The sequence below is a fragment of the Nannospalax galili genome, unplaced genomic scaffold, assembly GCF_000622305.1.
Source record: "Nannospalax galili isolate Female #2095 unplaced genomic scaffold, S.galili_v1.0 scaffold747, whole genome shotgun sequence".
Taxonomy (NCBI): domain Eukaryota; kingdom Metazoa; phylum Chordata; class Mammalia; order Rodentia; family Spalacidae; genus Nannospalax; species Nannospalax galili.
The window spans coordinates 581,908-607,461 of record NW_008357686.1 but is presented as its reverse complement, the minus strand read 5'-3'; the positions used below and the strand labels follow the sequence as shown (position 1 = coordinate 607,461).

Here is a 25,554-nt window from a genome sequence, read left to right as displayed (position 1 = left end):
GTCAGTGTTCTTAACCACTGAGCCATCTCTCCAGCCCCTTCTTTTTTGGGGGGTCTTTTTGAGACAGGGTCTCCTTGTAGCCCCAACTGGCCTGGAACTCACTAAGTAGACCAGGCTGACCTTGAACTCACAGAGATCCGCATGCCTCTGCTTTCCAAGTACTGGGATTAAAGTTGTATGTACACCACCATGTCCAGCCTACTTTTTCTTTCTTATTCAGTACTGGGGAGTGAACCCAGGATCTTGTGCATGCTAGGCAAATGTTCTACCTTTAATCTTGATTTCAGGAATTGAAACACTTCAGAATGTCAAGGTATCAAAGTACACGGCAACCTGATGAGCCAGAGTACTGTGCTTAACTGTGGAGACCATCTATTTCATTGACTCAGGCTTCTGGGCCATAGGCAGGTTGGTACTATCCAATCCAAGAAAGCCAACTTATCCTCTATGCCAATGAAGTATGCAGGAAGATCAACGAATTCTCTTGATCAACTTCATTTGTACTCACCTCCTCCTAAAATCAGTGTTGCCAATTGCCACTGAAGGATGTACTTCAGACATTTGCCAATTCCCACTGGCGTCATGTTAAAGGAGCACATGGGATCACCAGCAATTGTATCTGCGCCCAGCTGTAAGACCACTGCTTTGGGATTAAAGGCTTGGTACACCTCTTTTAGTACACTGTAGAAAAGAGGAAGGACATAAAATATCAGAAAAAGATGAGTTTTGATTAGGGGTTGATGGTAGTATTGGGGTGTGTTAGAAGTATAGTTGAATTAGCAAATATTTAAGGAACAAGTAATGTAACCTCTCCATCACATAACTGACCACCTTAAAGGGTGAATCAGTCTGGATGTGAATTATATTTTAATAAACCTGACTTGCAATAATAATTCCCTCTACCTCGACTATCACCAGTGAACAAATTTGCCCTTTTTGTTTTAGAACTCAGACTTCCTTGAAAAAGTCTTATCAATTTAACTTCCTTAGCCATGGGGAATAGTATTCACATTTATTCCATTTTAAAATCTGGAGAAATAAAACATATATACTGAATAGTTACGAAGGTTTCCTTCTGATAATTTAAGATGACAATCATACTTGGAGTTTATCACCTAATTATCAGTGGGGGCCAGGGGCAAGAAGTATAAGCTTTGAAAGTCTAGATGGTATCAGCTTGCTTTTGATTATGCAAAAAGACTTGAGGGTTATAAAAAGCAATCCTCTCCAATGCATATGTAACTGGGGTATTATAAGGAGAACTATAACTATTGATCTAAAATTACAAATTTGGGGCTAGAGAGATGGTTCACTGGTTGAGAGTACTGGCTGCTCTTGCAGAGACTTGGGTTTGGCTCCCAGCACCCACATGCCAGATAACAGCCATCTTTATCTCCAATTCCAGAGATCTGACACCCTCTTCTGGACTTTGTGGGCACTGCACGCCCATGATGCACTTACATACATGCAGGCAAAACACTCTAACACATAAAAATAAATTAATTAATAAAACTACAAATTTGAAAGTACCCTAAAAATAAGATGCATTGGGTAATAGCATAAGTCTGAGTAGAATCAATCAGTGCTATCAAATTAACCTAACTGCTGTTTGCAGCAGTGCATGAAGCCTGATAGATGAAAAAGGGGACACCAGTGTGACAGGTGACCTTAATCAGACTTCAAATATTATCATTAACTGAACACTGACGATGTCCAGAATGCATTCCTAGGAATTATAAGGTCCTTGCTCTCAAGGGGCTTACCATCTACTTTCCAGACAAAACATATCCCAGTCCTCAAGGGTCTGAGTTACTCTTACAGAGACATATAAACAAGTATAAATTAACAGACTTAGAGTTGAGAAAATACAGAGTCAAAAAGTGATCAAAAATGTTGAAGTTAATGACCCTCTCATAATCAACATGTCAAATTATACCAGTGCAGAAAAACAGAAGAATCCCAGATCCTTTTGAGACAGCAAAAGGAATTCAGGGACATAAAACACTGCCCTCTCCAATTCATATGTAACCAGGGCATGGAAACGATGGTCAGAGAGGCATCTTTTGACTTAAAGGACTGTTTTGTTTTGATTTCTCATCTCACAGACAAATACTAAGTGATTGTAGAGATTATAAGAATATTATAGAATTTATGACACATGATGCTTAATACAAAGATTCTTGTGTCTATTCTCTCTTTCATGTGCTTATCTTGTGGGTGCAGAGGGAAGATAAGCCACCTGAACAGTTTAGTCGACATTTATTGAGCATCTACACAAACAGAGCACCCTATTAACTGCTGCTGTGAGACACAGAGCAAGGCGAGATGTCTGTTCTAAAAAGGTTCCTAGCAAAGGAGAAGGGGGAGGCAAACAAGACTACCACCATATTTTCCATTCATTCTTTCTCTCGCTTTGCACACATTTACTGAGTGCATACTGTGTGTGTGCCAGGCATGGAACTGGACCAGATGCTCCAGGAATCGAGAGGAATCTGGCACAGCTTGTATCATCATGTAGCCTAGATAGAATAGAGGGGAAGACACAGGCTCTGGCAATAAATAATTAAAATGTAATGATAAATGAAGCATCAGAGATGGCACAAAGGAGAAGTGGAGGATTTCAGAAAAAGCTCTACATAGGTTAACTCTTAGGTCCTGAAAGATGAGAAGTACTACAATGAGCCAACTCTCAAAATGGCTAGAAGGGAACAGTGATAACAATTCCTGGTGAAGATGTGGAGAAACTAAATCACACATATCTTGCTAGTGGGAATGTAAAATGGTATAGTCACTCTGGAAAATAATTTAGCAGTTCCTGTCAAAACTAAAAATAGACTTGCCATATGAGCTAGCAATTACACTCTTGGGCAATTTATTTCCAAAAGTTAAGACTTATTTTCATGTAGGAACTTGTTCATGAATATGTGTAGCAGCTTTAATCACAATAGTCCCAACTGGAAAAAAATCTGAATTTATTTCAGTAGGTAAATGGTTAAATAATCCAGCACCCATACCAGTGCAATACTGTTCATTGATATGAAGAAACAAACTATTGATATATGCAAAGAATTTGGATGGATCTCAAGGAAATTATGCTGTTAAGAAAGGTCAGTCTTGGGCTGGAGAGATGGCTCAGCAGTTAAGAACACTGGTTGTTCTTGCAGAAGACCCGGGTTCGAATTCCAGCACCCACATGGCAGCTAACAACTGTCCAAAACTCCAGTCCCAGGGGATCCAACGGCCTTTTCTGTCCTATGCGGGCATTGCATGACACAGGTGCGCTAACACACTTGCAGGCCATACACTCATACACATAAAATATAAATAATAAGTAAAATATTTAAAAAAGAAAGGTCAGTCTCAAAAGAAAATATACTGCATGATTTAGACAACATTCTAAAATTGTAACTATATAGGGAAGAGATTATTGGTTGCCAGGAGTTGGCAGGGGCGGGGTTGGGAGGGAGGGCGACTGTAAAGGAATAGCACAACAGAGCCTTGTGATAGTACAGTTTTGTATCTTAATTGTAGTCATGTGATGCTATGGATATGATAAAATTGCGTATAAACATATATAAGTGAATGTATAACTTGAAATCTAAATGTGGTCAATAGACTGTACTGTATTAGTTATTTTTCTGTTGTTGTGACAAAACAACATGACCAAGGCAACTTATAGAAGGAAGCGTATTGGGCTTATGGTTCCAGAGGGGTAAGAGTCCATCACGGTGGGGAGGCAGCCAGAGCAGAAAACTGAGAGCTCACATCTTCAAGCAGGCATAGGAAGCAGAGAGATACTGGAAGTGGGACAACACTATGAACTCTGAAAGCCTGCCCCCAGTGACATGCTTCCTCTAGCAAGGCCACAAACTCCTGAAAGGTTCCATGATCTTCCCCAAGCAGCACCACCAACTGACAAAGTATTCAAATACTTGGCTCCTATGAGAGACATTCTAATTCAAACCACTGCATATACCAATATCATTTCTCGATTTTGACAATGTACTGTAATTGTGCAAGATTTCATCCTGGGTAAAGCTGAAGGAAACTACACTGGACTTCCTTGCTCATTTCTTTGTAACCTCCTATGCATATGTGATCGTGTTCAAATTTAAAAAGTTTTGTTAGGGCCAGTGAAGTGGCTCAGTAGATAAAGACATTTACTGCCAAGCCCGATGACCGGAGTTAGATTCCCAGGACCCACATGGTGGAAGGAGAGAACCAACTCCTGAAAGTTGTCTTCTGACTTCCATTTGCGTACTTTGGCACATGTGCCCACACACATACACATACAAAATAAATGCAATAAAGATATTTTAAAGCATAGAAAGGCTAAGTATGCTGTGTGTGTTGGGTAGTACAATTCAATTTTTATCTTAAAGACAAGTGTACAATATACTAAAGGCTGATCAGGGCTTTTGGAACCATCTAGGCCAGTGATGCAAGGAAGACATGGACTTGGGAGGAACTTCCATGACAGGATTAATACAGTAATATGGAGCAACACCTACGAAAAAAAGATACTTATAATGTTCATGACTGTTATCTAGGAGAGAGGAGCGAAAGGAAGGGAGATGTTTCTGAACAGTTGTCTTCATTATACCTGTAGGGAAAAATGAGTCCTTAGGGAGTTCTGATGAAACAGGTTCTGAATGGGTAGAGAAAATGGTAATTAGAAACTTTACAAAAGGTAAGGCATATTGTACACTGTATAAATCCCAGCTTACAGAAAGCTGGATGGTGGACATGAAAAACTAAAGACTTGGGTTTTCATTTGATTTAACAGTCAAACGGGAGCCCCTGGAGCTCTATAAGTACTGATGTTGCTAAAAATTATACTTAAGAGCTCTGATTGTTGCTACCGCATGTAAGACCAAAATCACAAAGTCTAGCAGCAGGTGTTGGCAAAAAGGGCATTGAAGCTCTGTAGGCATGAGTGCAATAGGAAGAAAGGCCAGGTGAATTTGGAAAAACATGAGGGGTGGGTGACTGCATATGGGGGTAGTATGTGGAGAAATTACTATTTCCAAATTCATTGTCCCTCCCTTCTTGTCTCTCCCCCTCCCTCCCTCCGTCCCTCCCTCCCTCCCTCCATCCCTCCCTCCCCTCTGTCTCTCTCGTTTGGCTTTTGATTTGGAATTGTTCTATATTTTGATTTTTAGAGACAGAATCTTACTACATACCCCAGGCTGATCTGGAATGCATAGTGCCCTCCTGCTTTCTGAGTGTTGGAGTTGGAGGCCTATACTGACAGGCCTGGTTTCATTTGTCCTCTTTGAAGTCAACATCGTTTATTTATATTATACAAATACTGTCAAAGTTCTTACCTATGGACCTATGGAATATTCTTTTTTTAACTTTAAAAAAACTTTATTGAGAATTTCATACATGCATATAAGGTGTTTTGATCAAATCCATGCCCACTCCCTCCCCTCCAACACCTCCCATAGGAGTCATTACTTTTTTCTGACAACTTTCTTTCTCTCTTTTCTTTCTTTCTTTCTTTCTTTCTTTCTTTCTTCTTTCTCTCATTTTCTTTTTAAAAAATGGGGCTTTTTGCTACTCCCAAATTGCATAACTTATCTGTATAGAGAAAAGAAAGCCCTTGACTGGTGACTAGGGGATGTGAAGGAAAAATAAAGGCAAGAGTAATTAGCATTACAAGTTCCAGACAGGGAACTAGAAAAAAGTCAAAACAGGGAAAATTTCAAATGTTCATATCAGAGTCCACTGGGATTTCTTGACGAGAGCTTCCAAAAGCATCCCTCTATTGGGTTCCTCCTCATTTTCCTTTTTTTCTTTTTTAAAAAATATTGCCAGGTGTGATGGCACACACCTTTAATCCCAGCACTTGGGAGGCAGAGGCAGGCAGATCTTTGTGAGTTCGAGGCCAGCCTGGTCTATATAGCGAGTTCCAGGACAGCTGGGGCTACAGGGAGATCCTGTCTCAAGAAAGACAACAATGCCATGGAGGTCAGAAGAGGGCTTTGGATTCCCCTGGAACTGGAGTTAAGGATGGTTCATAGCTGCCATGTGGGTGCTTGGAATTGAACCTGGGTCCTCTGCAAGAGCAGTCAGTGCTCTTAACCATTGAGCCATCTCTCATTTTTCTTTTGTCTGCCAAGGCTGGACTCGAGTGATGGACTCAGGATCTGTTTTCAGGCACTTTGATAGCTGTTGGAGTGTTGAGAATCAGTGTCAGTTCCCTCTCAAAGGCTTGTAGATAGGGGGAGAAAACAAATTTAGCCATCATTTTAGAATAATAGTGGGTTGTCTCCCTTAGCTACAGGTGGGCACTACAGTATTGAAGACCAAGATTTGAAGTCTTACATCTGAGCATTACTTTCTGCTTAGCAATGAAATCATAAATGAGAAATAATTGTCTAAATAACATTTTATATGGACTTAAGCCTAATGCCTGGGAAGTGTAATCCCTTGAACTCTTAAAAAATATACTGATCACTTTAATCTTTGGTTATACTTTCCTTTTGGGTGTTTAAGACTCAAATAAACCAATTTATTTTTACTCTTCAGATCGTTGGAGGATCTGTTCCTCAGAGGTCACATGGGCTTGGGAGGAGCCTCTGGCTCCTTTCTTTTTACCATTTCCATCTATGTGAAGATAAGTCAAAGGTCCTGCTCGACTGTAGCTGGCTTCACTTGGAAGCATGGACCCTCCTCTTTGTAGACTGGACACTGGTTTAAGTCCATCTGAGTGGACCTACATCTCCCTTGAGGATTTTAATTCCTGGTTCACAATTTTTCTATTTCTTTGTCATGATTCTCTGCAGTTCAGTATTTGTTCACTCACTTAAACCCCAACTCAAGTACCCGTTATTCCCTATGCTAGACATGAGATATGAAATGAAGCCAGTTCTGGGCATGGTAGCACAGACTTGTAATACCAGTACATGGGGGCCTGAATTGGGAGGATTGCCTGAAGTTCAAGGCCAGACTAAGTAGTGAAATAACAGGTTAGTCAGGGCTACATAGTGAGACCCTGTCTCAAACAAAGTTGAAGAGGAGAAAAAGAAGTCAGAGGCTAAGACCCGATGGTGTTAAAGGTCCAGTAGGGGCAGAAGAAAGGGAAACACAAAATGAGATGATCATCTATCTATCCATCCAACAAATAAATGCTAATTGAATGTCTACTATATACCAGGCACAAGTTAGGTTAATGGGGTTACAGAATTGAAGAAAGAGACTTCCTCTTTCTCCAGGGTCTGTCTTAATCCTCCAATATTACATTTCTTTCTGATTTCAACAATAGCCTACACTCCACTTTAGTTATTCCTAACCATGGCCACAGTTAGGGCCCTGATAACCAAACAGTTGGAATTGTTTTATAGCTAAGACCCTGAACTCAGGACTACTTTCTCTGCTCAGTTTTCTTTCCTCATTTTCTATTTCACTTGCTCTTTACTATCATTATAACTCTGATTCTCTGATCTTCTCCTATTTTGTCTAGACTTTAAAAAATAGATTTCATTATTATTTTTATTTTAGTGTATGAGTGTATTGCCTGCATGTGTGTAAGTGTACCGGTGCCATGCCTGAGGAGGTCAGAAGAGAGCATTAGATTCCCCTGGAACTGTAGTTATGGACAGTTGCTAGTGCCACGTGGGTGCTGGGAATCAAACCCAGGTCCTCTGCAGGAGCAACCAGTAGTCTTAACCACTGAGCCATCTCTCCAGCCCTTCTCTAGACTTCTAGAGACTATTCTTATTCATTTCAAAAGCTCTGATAAGAATCCTTAATTCTGTCACAAATGGTCATTTTTGCTTTGTCAACTGCAGGCCCTTGAGTAAACCATGCTATCCAAATTTTGTACTCTGTTCTGCTGAAGAAAGTGGAGAAATAAAAAAAAAAGAAAAGAAAAAGGAAAAGAAAGCTGAGAAATCAAAAGAATTGTTTTCACTACAATTTATGCTTACAACTCCAAATCAACAATTCCATAAACAGTCATAGATGAATATGGGCTACTCACTTCTGTAACTTGGTAATTCTTTATTTCACTTCCAACTGATTTCTTACAGCATCTATTATATAAAAATATTAATACAGCTGGGCCTGGTAGCATACACCTGGAATATTATCATTTAGGAGTCTAAGGCAGGAAGATAGTGAGTTTGAGGGCACCCTAGGCTGCATGGTGAGACCCTGTCTCAAAAGCAAAAAAGAGTAGAATGAGAGGATATCACTGATACAAAAATCAAATATAAGCAGGGCGTGGCGGCGTACACATACGCAGGATGATCTATGCAAGTGTGAAGCATGCTGGGTGACAGTGGTGTACCAGACTAGTCAGGGCCACTTGGAAGGCCCTCCCTCAAACAAACAAACAAACAAACAAACAAAACCAACCAAACAAACCAATCCCACAAAAATCTAACAAAAGTTTATCCAATAAGAGAAAAAAATTCTGTCTCAGCAACTCCGCTCTCTTCATGGGTAGCTGCTGATTAAGTTTGGGGTGACTCTTTCAAGCTCAACCCTTTCTTGGCTCATACTTGAGGTAATTGGTTGAAACTATGTGTAATGAGTTCATTCCTGTACCCCTTTTTGCTACCTGAAAATGTTTTCCATTGCATTCATTCAACTCTGCAAGGGTAATTTAATTTCTTTGGGATTCTAGAGTCTTTCCTGTGGCTTTAAAAGCTATGTGTGACCCAGGAGCTTCTTTCATTTTCCATCTCTGCCCCTCTAAGAATTCCCTTCCTTTGGGTTACAAATCACCTAGTTCCTCCCTTCTCAGTACTGCCAGAGTTATCCATGTCAGGGTCCTTATACTATGCTCCTCAGATTGCTTTCTTTTTATAAAATTTATTTATTTATTATTTATATGGTTTTGACTGCATGTATGTAAGTGTACTCATGTCATGAAGTGTCTATGGAGGCCAGAAAAAGGTGTTGGAGTCTGTGGAACTGGAGTTACAGATAGTTGTGAGCTGCCATGTAGGTACTGGGAATCAAACCCAGGTCCTCTGCAAATGCTCTTAAGCATTGAGCCAATTCTCCAGACCTGAGACTGCTTTCTTAAAGGGAGAGAGATGATGGAGTCACTCTATCTTTTCTCTGTTATCTTTTGAAACTTCTGACAGGCAACCGGCAACTAAATTTTATTTTAAAATATCCAGTTGGTCATCAGGGTTACTGCTCCAGTAAAAGATATTTCAAAAGTATATTTAAAACAGGGACTATGGAAATGGTGCAGTTGGTAAAGTGCTTGCTGTGTAAGGGTGAGAATCTGAGTTAGATCCCCAGAGCCCATGAAAAAAAGCTGGGCATGGTGATTTGTACTTGTTATCTCAGTGCCAGGGAGGCTGAGACAGGAGGCTCCCTGGGGCTAATTGGCCAGCCAGCCTAACCAGAGCTACAGGCTCAGTGAGAGAACCTGACTCAAAAACAAGGTAGAGAGCTCATGTGTGACCGAGGATTGACCTCCGGTCTCCACACACAGTCACACACATGTGCATGTGCACATGTACATACACGTGCACCTGCATATACACAAACATGTACACATACAAAGTATATTTAAAACAACTTATATTTATATGCCATACAATTCCTTCATTCAAAGTGTACAATTTGATTGTTTTTAATATATCCACAGAGTTGTGTAGTCATCACCACAATGCATTTTAGGACTTTTTCATCATGCCCAAATGAAATCCTGTATGCATTAACAGTCATTACCCATTCTACCACTCTCCATATCACAAGCCCTGGTAACCACTGACCTACTTTCTGTTTTTATGAATTTGTCTAATTTTGAACTTTCATATAAGTAGAATCATATGATATATGGGGTTTTGTGTCTGGATTCTTTCACTCAGCATAGTGTTTTCAAAGTTCACTGTGCTATCACATGCACTACTATTATATTCTTTTTTGGTGGGGGATTGTTGACACAGAGTCTCATGTAGCCCAGGCTGACCTTTAATTCACTATGTGTCCAAGGCTGGCCTTGAACTCCTCCTGATCCTATTTCCACCTCCTAAGTGCTAAGAGTACAACTATATATATTCTTTTTTGGTGGTGGTGGGGTGGTTGTTGACAGAGTCTCATATAGCCCAGGCTGACCTTAAATTCACTATGTGGCCAAGGCTGGCCTTCAGCTCCTCTTGATCCTCCTACTTCCACCTCCTAAGTGCTAAGAGTTCAAGTATGTAGCATCGCATCCAGCTATGTATTCCATATATATTGAGGAAAATTCCTCAATTCTTCACATATATATGAAAAGAATTTGCTGGGTCATATAACTCTATGTTTAAGCATTTGAAGAACAGCCAGTCTGGAAACATAGTGGCTGTTCCATTTAACATTCCCACCAGCAATGTTTGAGGGTTCAAATTCTTCATATTCCTGCCAATGCTCATTTTCTGTTTTGGTTTGTTTTAAATTAATTGTAGCCATTTTTAGTGGGTGTGATGTGATATCTCATTGCATCAATCCCAGAAGCCTCAGGCCTCCTGCCCAAGCTTTGTCACTGAGCTATACCCCTTCTTCATTGTGTCTCCATTTGTATTTCCTACATCACTAATGAAGTTGAATATCTTTTCAAGTGCTTACCAGTAATTTGCACATCTTAAAACTGGTGTCTATTTCATTCCTTTTGCCCACTTTTAAACTGGGTTGTCTTTTTACCACTGAGTCGGTAAAAAGAATTGTATTGTAAGAATTCTTTTTTTTTTCTTTTTTGAGACAGTGTCTCTCTGTAGCTCAAGCTGGCCTGGAACTTGCTATGTAGACCAGGCTGGTCTTGTACTCACAGAGATCCCCTGCCTCTGCCTCCCTAGTGCTGGGATTAAAGGCATGTGCTACCATACCGAGCATATTGTAATAACTAATATATCCCAGATACCAGTCCAGTATCAGATCCACAATTCACAAATATTTATTCCAATTCTGTGGCTTATCTTTGCACTCTTTTAATAATGACCTTTGAAGCACAAGAAGTACAAAAATTTTAATTTTGACAGTCTGTTTTTACCTATTTCTGCTGTTGTTGCTTGTGATTTTGATGCCATATCTAAGAAACCGTCACTTAATCCAAGGTCAAAAAATTCACATTTTAGGGCTGGAGAGATGACTCAGCAGTTAACAACATTAGCTGCTCTTGCAGGGACCCAGGTTCGGTTCCTAGTACAATTCTCGGGATCCCACACTGTCTTTGAGCTCTGTGGGCAGTGCATACATTTGGTACACTTACATACATGTATGCAAAGAAACACACATAAAAATAAAAACAACTAAATCAAAAAATATTTTTAATTCACACCTGGGGTTGGAGAGATGGCTCAGTGGCTAAGAGCACCTGCTGCTTTTGCAGAGGACCCAGGTTCAGTTCCCAGCATCCACATGGCCCCTAATAACCATTAGTAAGTCCAGTTCCAGGGGATCCCATGCCTTTTTCTGGCCTCTGCAGGCACTGCATGCATCTGGTGTACTTAACATTCATGCAGGCAAAGTTCATACACATAAAATAAAATATTTTTTAAAAGAACAGCAACCTTAGCTGGGCATGGTGGCACAGGCCTTTAATCCCATCACTGAGGCAGAGGCAGGCAGATCTTTGTGAGTTCAAGGCCAGCCTGGTCTAAGCAAGTTTCAGGCCAGCTGGGGCTACACGGAGACCCTGTCTCAAAAAGACAAAAAAACAAACAAACAAACAAGAGACAAAACCCAAACGCATCACATCTATGTTTTCTTTCAAGAGTTTTATTATATATTGGGTCTAAGTTAATTTTTGTCAAGGTGTGATGTAAGGATCTAACTTCGGTATCTTACATGTTACTATATAGTTGTCCCAGTCAGTGAACTTGGTCCCACTGTGTAAAAATCACTTCACTGTAAATGTGGGGATTTATTTCTCATCTCTGAATTCTGTTCCATTTATATATATGTTTGTCCTTGAGCCAGCATCATGCTGTCTCCATGACTGCAGCTTCATAGCTAAGTTTGAAAGTTAGCAAGTATGGGTCTCCCAACTTTGTCCTTTCTTTTCAAGATTGTTTGGGTTATTGTGGATTGAATTTGCATATACATTTTGGGATCCACATGTCAGCTTGTGCAGAGGAGCTATGATTTACAGTGCCCACTGGACCATGCCATCTTGAAAGAAATTTTATTGCTTTTTAATTTTATGTGTATGAATGCATGCATGTAAGTGCATCCGTGTTGTGCAACACCCACCAGAGGTCAGAAGAAGTTGTCAGATCCCCTGGAACTGGAGTTATAGAAGGTTGTTAACTTCCATGTGGGTGCTGGGAACTAAACCCAGGTCCTCTGCAAGAGCAGCCAGTGCTCTCAACCGCTGAGCCATCACTCCAGCCCCATGGGCCATGTCATTTTATCTTGTATAGTCTCTGTGTTTATTAATGATAGCCACACCTTCAATTACTTAACTATGAAGGATTTTATATATTTCCCTTTTTCCTATTCCTTTCCTGTTATTCATCATCAACATCTCTCTCCATCTACTCTTCTCCACTCTCAGCACAGACTTGAATCCAGCCTTATGACCTCCAGTGATAATAGCTACCAAGAGTTTCCTAATTAGTTGTCCTGCCTCAGGTCTCTTTCCTGCCCAATCTATCACATACTGTACCAGTAGATTAATTTTCCTTAGTGACAGCTCTGATCAAGTCACTTCCTTATTCCAAATCCTTCAGTGTACCTTCACTTTAGGTAAGACTTAAAAGTCTTATGTTGTGATTCAGAGTCCTTCAAGATTTGCCCCTGGTGTACTTTTTAAATCCTATTTTTCAATAACCCCTTAACTTATGATATGTCATCCCACAGGCAAACTGGTTACTTTACTAACTTTGAGTCTTCTTACGGGTAGGCCTTTTGTCATGTGCTTCTTTTGCCTAAAAGTCACCTTTCTCCATGTCTACGGCATAGACAGGGTGATTCTCTAAAGGATGGCCCAAATTCTATCTCCTCTATGAATGAAGATAATAATAATAGCAACTAACATTTATTGAACACTTTATTCAGAACAGAGTACTATTCTATGTACTTTTTTTAGCACATTCAATCATCATAATATATAAGATAGGTATTATGAATCTTATTTTACAGACGGGGAAAGTGCAGCACAAAGAAGTTCAGCTGTCTACACAGTATCACACATCTGTTAAGTGGCAGGGCTGCAGTTTGGCATTAGAGTGTAACCTCTAACCTATTGTAATCTCCCTGCTCCCATGACTTTCTAAACTATAGTATGGCAGGTCACGTGCCAGCCATTCTCACATAACAGCAGTGCCACTTCAGAGTCATTATTTTGGGTGCTAATCTTCTCAAGCAAACTCTGATCTTATTATTTCCTCATTCTAAAATGTTCACTGGTTCTCCTAATTGCTTATAGAATATAGTACAAATCTTTAGAGCTAAGAATTTCAGATCCTCCATGCTGTGAACCCCACCCGCTTTTCCAGTCTTTGTAACTTCTTCCTCTCATGTACTTTACAGTCCTGCCAAACTAAACCACCACTATTCTCCATATACAGTGCAGCTTCTTCCAACTCTGATCTTATTGCACCCTCTGCAAAGAACATCCGTCCTTATAATTTCTGTATATTCAAACTTGACCCAGATTTTATAAATATGCATACACGTTCACACGCTTTGTAAAGATATAGTAATTAGGTACCCTTTACAACCCAGATCAAATGTTACCTCCTTAATTAGGCCTTTTCCTGGAGTATTTTATTTCCTTTGAATGCCCACAGCATCCCATATTTTATGGCTTTTACAACTTTCTGTGTTTTGTTTTATTCAAATTTGTGTGAATATGAAAATCAATCTCTATCTATCTAACATTTTAAAATTTCCCCTAACTTCCTTGTGCATAGAATCAATACTTTAGATATAGTAAAGATTCAATAAATAGTCATTAAATGAATAAGCGAATGAAATGTCACCCCAGATTCCTTTTGGGAAAGTTTTCCTAATCACTGCAACAGTGCTATATGCTACACTGTAAATAATTAATTTTAGGTTTTGTGAAAGCATAAAATCTCTTCCCCAGAACGGAGGGGGAAGACAGACATCTCATTACACCACATTAGTAACTTCCTTATAAACACACAAGACATTCATTTGAAATGCAGTTTTCTTGATGAGAAACCTGATCCCCCAGTCTTCAGTCCTCGGGCTTTCAGAGGAGGCTATGCAAATGAGGAGACACAGGCACAGCAGCTTCAGCAGGCCTTGAGTTGGGGGAGGACATTTAAGCCCAAGGAAGAGAAAAGCCAGGAGTGATGACAGGCACGGTATTTTCTATAGGAGAAAAGCCCCACAAAAAAGTCTTTGAGACACTCTCTTTTCTTCTAGTCCATGATGCTGGACCACAGCTTCTGCTCTGTATCCTTGACAGCATTCACTGGTGCCATTTACTGATGATAGCACTGTGGTGAGGGAATGGAATGATGGGCGGAGGTGGTGTTCGGGGAGTGCAGAGGGATGTGTCTATTGATATGTTAAACAGTTATGATCCTAAAATTCTCATCTTCAGGCAATGAGATGCCAGAGTGATAGTGCTACAGTCACTCAGGATCAAAGCTGGTGGTAGGGCATTGTTACCCTAAGAGATCCCTCTAGCCAGGCCTGTGACATGGACAGGCTGCCAGTAGGTCCCATCTCTTGACTTTCTAGCTTGCATCCCAGCTTGGCCATGTTTTCCAACAAGTACTTTCAACACCGTTTAGAGACTTTCTCACTAGAGATGAACAGAGAAATATAAAGTTGAAAAACCAAGAAGGGGTAGATCAGAGAGGGAGAATGCAGAGAAGTATTTGTTACTAATGCTTTGAGCAGTCAGCTTGAGAAAAGTTCTTGCCAGCAGCAAAACCCCTTTCTAAGATATAAATATTAAATTCATTGTATTTAATGGGATTCAGAGGGAGACTGTGTGAAGGACCCAAAAAATCATTCATCAGTCCCAAATGGGAACCAGTCAACTTTTCATAGGTATGTGTTTTCTATTCTTTCAATCCTGTCTCACCTCAGGTACTGCTGACTCATTCTGCAACAACTCAAGCTGTCAGGGGACTCAACATATGGCAAAGGCCTCAGTGATTCCAGACTTAGTACAAATGGTTGTGGGAGGCAGGGATTTGGAGGGGGGACTCCCTGCAGCGAGGATGATGTGTCATTTCATTGGGGGTCATGGGTGCCTCTTGGACATATCCAGAAGACATTTAATTTCCTATAAGTGCCCCCTCCTCGCTTTTAGCATTAGACAAGCTGTACTGATTCTTTAGGCATCTAAAACATCCAAACCTATAAAATGAAAAACAAACCTTAAATTCCCAAACCCACCAAGTAACAAAGAACCACACATCTCTTTTGTTGTTTTAATTTTCATGATGTAGTTTTGTAGCGCTTTAAAGGGGTATCTTTTCTCTCATTGCTGAGTCCATTATATAGAAACATAGATTCTAATTGGCATCTCTTTCTAGCAGGCCTTGTAGTAATTCTACTCATCAATTATATGTCACCTTGGCAACAGAAAGGGCTGTACACTATTTTTAGTGTATTATTACTTATCTCTTGATGTACCTCTGGGAAGTAAACCACTCTCATTCACACAAGAGAAAGTGAGTCATACAGAATTAAAGGACCGTACCAGTGGCCTAGAGTGAATCGTAAGAGCTAGAATTAGTATACTAATTCCAATTTGAATCCAATGTTATCGTCACTAAGTCCCACAGCTCTAAGGCTCTTTTCATTCTGAAAGGCCAGAGGCCCCAGCAATCCGGGTGCATATTATCTGGGCACGGGGTGGGTTGGGCTGAGAGGCAGGTCTGGAGAGCTAACAAACAAAAAAGAATGGAAGAAGACTCAAAGGATATGAATCCCAAGGCTAGCTGTGCTAATAGCCCTTTATGTGATCTGGGATAGGTCATTTCACTGCTCTGTAACCACTAGGACTGCCTGCGGTGCAAATTACATTCAGCTTTGTGTCATATTGTTTGAACATATGTCTCATCGGTCATCCTTTGTAACAGTCACAGCACCCAGTTCATGAAGAACACTGGTATGGAGTTGGTAGAACTTGGATCTAGTGGGTGCATGGGCAACCTGACAGCTCATTTCACTTCTTTGAACCTTTGTTTCCTTCTCTAGAAAATAAGAATAACATTCTCCCTCTCCCAGGGTTACTGTGAAGATTAAATGATATGACATTTGTGAAAGTCTTCTCCCAAAACCAGGCATATAGTAAGCACTCCATAACATTGAATGAATAAATGAATGGCCCTTCGAGAGCTATGTTAATTCTTTCAGCCCACTAGGATGCTGTGGAGTTCAGCCCAGCACACCACAGCAGTGACTTCCTGAGTAGTACTCTAATGGTCCCCAAAGGCAGACAGAAATTTCATAGTGTCACTGCCTGGTTATACCTGTTCTGGGAATACAGTAATTCATTTTCCAGTGCTGCCAATCTATTACCTTTCACCAAACACAAAATTCACTTTAAGAGGAGGGTAGAAGCACAAGTGCCTTTCTGTTATATAGAGGTTGGAAGAATATATTATTAAAATTGAAACCGACTTCTCTGATTTCTTAGGCAAAAAATCAGATTGGAAGCCAAAGAGCTATTTGGCCTTTGCAGACCCTGGATAGTGATGCCCTTGGGGAAAAGGGGAGAACTGGAGTCATTCCAAACTGTAGTTGCAACATCACTGTGCATATTTACTGCTCATGCTTATGTTCTCTGCACTTGGTTTCTACTCTCTAAGCCTTGAAGAATTCACAATTTACCTAGAGCACAGTGTAATACATGTGAGGTGAAATACAGGTCTATATCTCTGCTTCCCATTTCCTAATCATATTTTCTCCCCTTCCTATATAACCTCTTTTTCAATGCAATTGCTCTGCTTTTGGAACTGTGGTGGACAATAATGATTTGTTAACAATAAACATGCCCCTAGCCCTTCCCGCACCCTCTTTTACCCAGGAGGGCCTCACTAAGATTCAAAGCTGAAATCCTGCCATATAGTTAGCACCTGGTGCAGCTCATCACAATATAATATCCTCTTCCAGATGATTGGAAATCCGTGCAATGCTGTCACACAATGAGGTGTGCAAGAAAGAGTTTGGGGATTGATTTTCATCATTAACTTGATATTGCATGGTTTTTGCAGGACTTAAAAAGAAATGCATTTTTATTACTTTTAAGTACTGCACATAGAGTAACTCCAACTCATCATATTTTAGCAGTTATTTTTCTGGGGCAGGATGTATTTTAAACATGTCTATGTTGGAGTGTCTGGTGGATCATTTAGGATCAGTGTCCTGTTGCTTGATGAAATCCAGATCACTTCAATGAAATCCAGATGGGGAAACTGGGTCTCTGGCAATGGCTGCCAGATCTTCTCCATATGAAGGCTCTCTAGTCTGTATGCAAATTCAAAGCTCCATATCCTGGAAATCCCAAACCAATCAAGTGGCGCTCAGCTTCTTAGTTACTGGACTAAACACAGGGAAGCGATTCATTCTTCCCTGAGGAAATAAGCATTTCTTACATACATCTATCTTGGCACAAAAAGGGCTGGCTAAGCAAATTAATAGTGTAAACAGGATTGCACTGGGGAACGTTTGTCCTACTTAGGAGAATAAACTTTTTATGCACTTTGTGCACATCCACTTACATACAAATAATTGATATGCTAATTACAAATGATTCTTAAAGCCCCTTCCCTGAGGTGCTGTTCTATGCTGTTAGTCTATTTTGAATTACTAGCATGTCCAATGCTTGAAAGTAATAAAAATGCATTTAAAAATATTCCATTATTCAGACTGGCTTTCCTCTAATTAGGCTGAGTTAGTGAGGCTTGCCTATATTTAAATAGGATAGATATTTTTCTGCTTCACCCCTCATACATTTAAGATGCCCTGACTCCCTCCCATTTCCCCTTCTCCTCCAGGATTTTCCTGCAAGGAACTGGCACACACAAACCCCTTCACCTCTAGCTCCCACAGAACTGCCCTCACAGCATCTCTGGGCAAACATGGCCCTTTCTCCCTGGCACCACCTCCTTTCACTTAGCTAGTTACTTGATATGGTTTTTAAAGGAGTTCTTTAGTCTTTTAAGTATCTGTGGCTATAGCTCTTTCCTGATAGCACAAGGGGCAAAAATGTATGCAGATGAAGGTCCAGACAAACTTAGTATCAGAGTTCCTAATTAGGTGGTAGATTCTGGCTGTAGGTAGGGTCCATGTCAACAGAACCCAGCCAGGCAGTTCATGTGTCCTGGCAGCTGCTAGGTGTACAACAGCATTAAGTGCAGCCATTCAAAACTATCATATATGTTACTGAACTGCTTAAACAGTTTTTCTAGGCTGGACTGAAGAGACAGCAGAAGCTAAAGACTATGGGAAGGGTAGGATTACAGCAGACGTGAGGGGTGCACGGTGGAGAGAGCTGCTGTGGGGTAGGAGCAGTATGAATTTTGATGTTAGAACATTCCATTGAGAACAGATATAGTCATGTTTGGGATTCTTTTCAGAGTAACCCTATATTAAAGGGTGTGTTTATCAATTTTCCCATTTAGGACAGTCTTCCTGCCTCTGGATAGTTCAGAACATGTTCTAGCATCAGAACCTGTTAAAATACTGACAAAGAATCAGGTCACTTTCTCCAGGGGAAGGGATCAGTCAGCACTAAGAAGAGAACGGGGAAAGTGTGTATCAGAGTGATACGATGACCCCACAGAATTCTAGAACATTGTCCTCCTTGACGTAAATGAAAAAAAAAAATATCACCCATGAAGGCTTCTTTGCTTCACAGGATTGGGTAGCCTGCTTGGTGTGAAGTTCAGATGAGAGGGGAAGGAGGAGAGCATAGGCATTGTCCCTCTAACCACCTGTATTTCAAGCCCTGAGGATTAGGTGAGGGAAAATACCAGTTCTCACTGCAGCCTTATACAAGTCTTGCAGGTATGCATGGTGAGCTCATTGGCTCAGGACATCTCAGATAATGAAGCACAGGATCCCTCCTCCAAATTATCCTACGTCGTGAAGCTCTTAAAGCCTTTCGAATTTAATATTTTAAAAGATATATCAAACCAGGAAGAATAAATGAACAGCCCACTTTGGCCCCATTTCCACCTGTGGCTAACATTATCAGTGAATTTAATTAGTGTCTGACTCATCTAATTTCCAGAAACAATAGGCAATTTTACATCTGCTATACCACAGAGAGGTAGGAGAGAAGTTTATCAAATAGAACAAAAGCATGTAATACAAACACCTTACTTACAGAGGGCTAAGTTCCAGTTGCAAGGCTTACAAAATGAATTGGCAGCTTTTGTTACCTTTATCACTGGGCCAAAGTGACTACTGATTATCCAAGCAGTGTAGCTTTGACCCAGATGAAGAGAGGTAGGATAATTGTGTGAAGAGTTTCTGTCAGTTCTCAGATTGTGAAGAAAATGGAGATGAAGATGGAAGTAAGTCTATGTAATTATTTGTTCTCAAATGCAAATTCTAGAGAGTTCATCCCTTTTCATCAAACTAAAGAGAATTTTAAAAATTGTATTGCTTAAAATATTTATGTATGAATATGTGTGTATGCATCACTGTTACCACATCACGAAACCCAAAAGAGTAAATTATAATTGTTAGGTTCTTTTTCACTGAGTATCTACCTGATTCTGAATTTCAATGATAAGGAGAGCTAAGTTCCAGATGCAATTCCAAGTAGAAGATAATTTCTAGTTGACCTGTCATCATAAAGAAAAAAAAAAACCCAGCATCATTAAGACATCTCTTCTTTAAATATTAACATTAGAAGTCAATATTGAAAGGAAACATTTCCCTTAACTGTCCCTTAGTGATGTCTCTTGATTCTCATTTTATTCAATAGGTTACTGATTGAACAGTTTAGAGTGTGGGTGGAGAATCTCTACCCTATACATAAATATGGCTTTCCGCCAGGACCAAGAGGTGGTATAAGTTTTGCCATGCAAAAATGCATAGAAATAAAAAAGTCTTTAGCAATATTAGTCTTAAAAAAGCATATTTGACAGGTTTTACTATTCACCTAAAGTAGTAAGTCAGGAATTGAAGGGAAAAGAGGATTTACAGAATCTCCATTTCCAAATTTTAATTAGGAATTTGATATCCAAGAAATTAATTATGGGGACATGTATTCTTGTTTTCTGTCCATAAAATTACACGTTGAGTCATAAAGTTTAAGAGATTCTTTTTTGACAAAAATCTTAGTTGCACTTTAAAAAACTTTTTTATTTATTATTTTTATTTTATGTGTATAAGTGTTTTGCCTGTATGTAAGTGCACCTGTGTCATGCACTGCCCGGGGTGGTCAGAAGAGGGCATTGGATTCCCTTGGAACTGGAGTTACAGATGTTGGCGACCATGTGGATGCTGAGAATTAAACGGGGTCCTCTGCAAGAGCAGCCAGTGTTCTTAACCACTAAGCCATCTCTTCAGCCCCTCAGTCACACTTTTACACATACAATAGATTGTATATCCTGTAGGCTATGTGGTTCACTTGCATAAAACTAAATTCTTATTTTATTTTATTTATTATTATTTTATTGACAGGGTCTCCCTAGTTCCAGCCTGCCTGGAACTCACTATGTGGGCCAAGCTTGCCTCCATCTCACAGAGATCTGCTGTCTCTGCCTCCTAAGGGCTGGGATTAAAGGTGCATGCCACCAGGCCCAGCATTAAATTGCTTCTTTTGAAAGTGGTTTTCTGCAATCCACTGATATGAAATTTTCCAATAAATCTTGGTGATGGTATATTTTAATTGTTTGTAACAATTAAATTTCACACTTCCATATGACACTTTGGAGACAATATAGTCAGTCATTGGTTAGGAATCAGAAAGACACAGATTCAAAATCTGGCGTCACCACCTACTGAATGAATGGCCTTGGGCAAGGCAATGTTTTCACCAGTTTTCTCACTTATAAATGAGGACAATTATATGCACTTTGTAAAGTGTAGACTGTTACAAAGATCAAATGATGCAATGTAAAATTTTAGAGGAACTTCTGGTCCATATACATGCACTCTGGGTACAGGGGTCTTGTCTGCTTTATTTATAATCCCCAGTGCCTACTATAGTATGTGTCATAGAGCAGATGATTTTTTTTTGTAGAATGAATGAATAAAATAGTTTCTTCATATTTAAACGTACATACATATCTTGATATGTTAGATATGTTAGATGTTTAACCCAGAACCAGGTACACAGTAAACTTATATGGCCTGGGAGCTTCTTCCTTCTCCCTCTTCCTTCTTGTTACTTAATGTTTTATAAATGATAGTAAATGAGGTGCTGCTCAGTTCTTTTGCAGGAAGGTCAGTGTAGCTTTGGACAGTTAAAGTTTGATCTCAGACTGTGGGAACTGAATCTATGCTTAAAACATCAAGGACTTCAAAGGCGATGCTCAAGTCTGAGGAAAATTCTTATGCTTGAAACATACACTATAAAGACAGTATATTAAGAATCAGTGATGTGTTTCTTCCTCTTCCTTGTATGTGAGTGAGGTTGAGTATAGATGGGCAAAAAATTCCACCCAGGAATAACAAGTTAGGGTTAAATAAGCTATTCCTTTAGTGATCCTGCTGTTGTCCTAAAGAAAAAGTTCTTTCTGGGTGAGCTACTCTGGCTAGCCCAATAACAGAACAATAACTGTTCAAGAAAAGCAGCTTAGGAGCTATAAAAAATTAATTTGGTCCCCAATGATATAAACATTAAAAAAATTAAAGTAGAAAAGTGTAGTATTCTTTCATAAGTGCAAATAGGTAAAAATACTAAGTTTTGGAGGCTGGAAGAATAGTTCAGTGGTTAAGAGCACATACCATATACTGCTCTTGCAGCGGACCCAAGAGCTCACAACCTCCTGTAACTCAGGAGCTCAGGAAGCTCACAACCTCAGGCAGCTCACAACCTCCTGTAACTCCAGCTCCAGGAGATCTGATGCCTTCTGGCCTCTATAGGCATCTGCAATCACATGTGCATATACTCACACACAGACATACATTCATACACATAATTAAAATACAAATAAATCTTTAAAAACATTAGGTTTTTACAAACTTGTTCAGTCTCTCAATGATTGAATTTTTCTTGACATCAGTGGTCTTGGATTTAGACAAAAGGGTTGCTTCAATTTGAGTTACATAATTTAAGCCATAGGACACAAGGTGTCCAAGGTGTGCAAGGACCAACTATAGGTTGGTTTTATTTTAATGAATACCATTATGAACCATGATTCACCAGAATAAGGTTATTTCTCAGGATAGGTTGATATCTCTTATTAGCGAAGTTTATATATATATATATATATATATATATATATATATATGTATGTATGTATGTATGTATATGCTGGCTCCAGTTTAAGAGTCTTTCCTTCCTAGGTCTTATTCATGGAGAAAGATGTTCAACAGTCTTCTTTTAATAATATATTTATATTGTGTCTGTATTTAATTATCTCACAAAGTTGAGATGCTGAATATCTGTAATAAGATATATTTTCCTTTGAGGTAGGGTCTCATGTAGCCTGGGATGGTCTCAGATCCCTTGTGTAGTGGAGGATGATCTGGAACTCCTGATCCTCCTGCCTCCACCTTCCAATTCTAGGATTATAGGATTGTGGCACCGTGCCTGGTTTATGCAGTGCTGGAATCAATTCTAAGCTTCATGCATGCACACACAAACTACCAACTGACTACATCTCCAGCCCTAAAGTCTGATTTTTCCAAAATCTTTTACTGTCAGCTTTAGTACAGGTACCCATACATATTATAAGCACCTTGTACATAGTTTTCCTATAAGACATATATTAATAAACTGGGTGTAGTACACATGCCTTTAATCCCAGTACTCAGGAGGTAGAAGCAGGCATATCTCTGAGTTTGAGGCCAGCCTGGTCTACATAGCAAGTTCTAGGATAGCCAGGGCTACACAATGAAACCTTGTGTCAAAAAAAGGCACACACTAATCAACAACTGTCTAATTCAAATTAAGGCTCAATCAATTTATATTTATATTTTATAAATATATAATTTTATAAGAGGGAATTTATATTTGGTACTAAAAACATAACAATATACAAGACTGGAGAGGTCATAGATTCCAGGGAAAAACATATTTTTCCACATCCCTAGACCGATGTAATTTCTAAGTGTATTCTAAATATGCATTCTCGCCGGGCGTGGTGGCGCATGCCTTTAATCCCAGCACTCGGGAGGCAGAAGCAGGCGGATCTCTGTGAGTTCAAGGCCAGTGTGGTCTACATAGTGGGTTCCGGGCCAGCTGGGGCTACTGCGAGCCCTGTCTCAAAAAAAAAAAAAACAAACAAACAAATAAATAAATAAATATACATTCTCATATTTATAAACAAGTGCACCTCTCACCATTCATCAAAGAAGCTTCTTTTTGCAACAGATGAAGACTAATACAAGTTCCACAAATGGTCAATTGCAGAGAATAAGTGTCGGTGAGATGCTCAGCCCTAAAAGGACACATCTTCAACCAACCTCTATACATAAGATGAATATATCTCTCAACTCTCACCAGAGAGGTTTCCTTATGTACCAGATGATGATTCACACAGAAATCCACAATTGGTCAATGTGCTACAGAGTTCTCATCCATGAATAGGACACCTGCTCCAAACTTCTGCCTCTCAAAACTCAGGAATCTTTGGGGAAGAGGAAGCAGAATGACTACACACCAAAGGGGTTGGATGGCCACAAAGAAACAGTTTTCCAAGACAGGTGGTTAGTTACACATATGAACTCACAGCAATGGTGACAGTAAGTTCAAACCAGACAAAATACCAGCATATACATGGCAAAGTGGGTAAGAAATTCCAACCCAACCTAAAGAACTTTTGGCAACTGATGACTGCTGGGAAGGGAAGCAACAGTCTCTTACAGAGATGGTAGTTTGACCAGTGGATGGAGTCACACTGAGGGACATATGGGTACACAAATTAGACTATTTAGGCCATTTTGTATTTATAGTATAGTACACTGAATTGAGTGTGGAGCAAATGGGGTGTGCAAATAGGGGAGGGGTCTAAATATATCATCACATTATATGAAAATGCAATAAAATTTAAAATCCAAAAAAAGACAAACACTAACAATATCTAGTAAAGAATAATTGCTGGTTTTTAGGCCTGCAAAATGGATAACAAATGAAGAAATATTAGCACAACTAATATTAGGATACAGAACTAATAATAGGATACAAATGAAGAAAGATTAGCACAACTTTGGATTTGTCCATGCACATGTCATAGCAGTTCACAGTAGGCAAGTAGGTCATCCTTTGAGATTCAAGGTTTCAGCAGGGTGCCATACTATTTGTTAAAACCTGTCTTGAACTAACAGCAAAGAAGCACTTGTTGTCCTTCTCTCTTACAATCCCTAACTGTGACTGTACCCAAAGCCATCAACATAGCATTTTAGGCAATAGTGAACATTGATAATGTGATAACATTAATGTGAAACATTATCACAACAATCTCACAGTATGTTCATGTGCAGTAAGAGCGCAAACAGGTTAAACACTGGCACAGCAGTACTTCCTAAGGTACGTATGGATGTATAAATGCACATATATATTTACCAGGGTCTCATGCATGCTAAGTAAGTGCTCTACCATGGCGCCACACCCCCAGTCCTATTTTCTCTTTTGGATGACAATACTTAGTCTCCCTTTCCTTCAAACTTTGTGAGTATGGTGTATATGTGTATGTGTGTGTGTGGGGGGGTGGTTCTGGATAGGGTTGGGGTGAGTTTGGTGGGATTTTTAATATAAACCAATATAATAATATACCTTTACTATCTCTATCCTGGAGCCCCAAGCTTTCATTTGAAGGAGGAGATGTGCTTACAATAGTAATGCTAATATTCCTTTATGTTAGTTGATAAAGGTCTCTACTTGCAAATACCAACTGTACTAGCTTCCACAGAAGTTACAGGAAGCTTGTGGAAATCACTGACTACTGCCTTTAATATTGAATGACCTAGTTAGAGCTAAGCATGAAATTGTCATTTCCATAAAATGGAACCTATGACCTTTTGATGGTATTAGAAAATATTTATGTAATACTTCTATATCCAGTCTATTACAAGAAGAAACACTAAGCTAATATTTTTTAATATTTTATTTATTATTTTTATTTTATGTGTATGTGTGTAGTGCCTGCATGTATGTAAGTGCACCCGTGTCTTGCAATGCCTGCAGAGGACAGAAGAGACTGTCAGATCCCTTGGAACTGGAGTTACGGATAGTTGTGAGCTGCCATGTGGGTGCTGGGATTCGACCCGGGTCTTGTGCAAGAACAACCAGTGTTCTTATCCGCTGAGCCATCTCTCCAGCCCCAAAGCTAATATTTTTTAAGTCTTTAGATTTGTTTATATTTTATGTGTATGAATGTTATACTTGCATGTGTGTAAGTGCACTGGTGTCATTCTGTGCCCACAGAGGCCAGAAGAGGGCATTGGATCCTCTGGAACTGAAGTTGTTAGCCACCAGGCGGTGTTCAA

General features: G+C 39.7%; 1 protein-coding gene across 4 annotated transcripts in view; it reads right to left on the bottom strand.

The window, feature by feature from the left end:
- The window catches only part of Hdac8 (histone deacetylase 8), a 246,386-nt gene that overhangs the window by 142,303 nt on the left and 78,529 nt on the right, over positions 1-25,554 (bottom strand). For 2 of the 4 annotated variants that reach the window (XM_017794979.2, XM_008855551.3), the window contains exon 8: positions 509-681. The exons of 1 other annotated variant lie outside the window; for it this stretch is intronic. In XM_017794979.2, coding sequence (XP_017650468.1) covers positions 509-681 — 173 coding nt within the window. Of the gene's footprint in view, positions 1-508; positions 682-13,057; positions 14,729-25,554 lie in introns of those variants that run through there. One more of the 4 variants, XM_017794981.2, reaches the window with a different exon arrangement.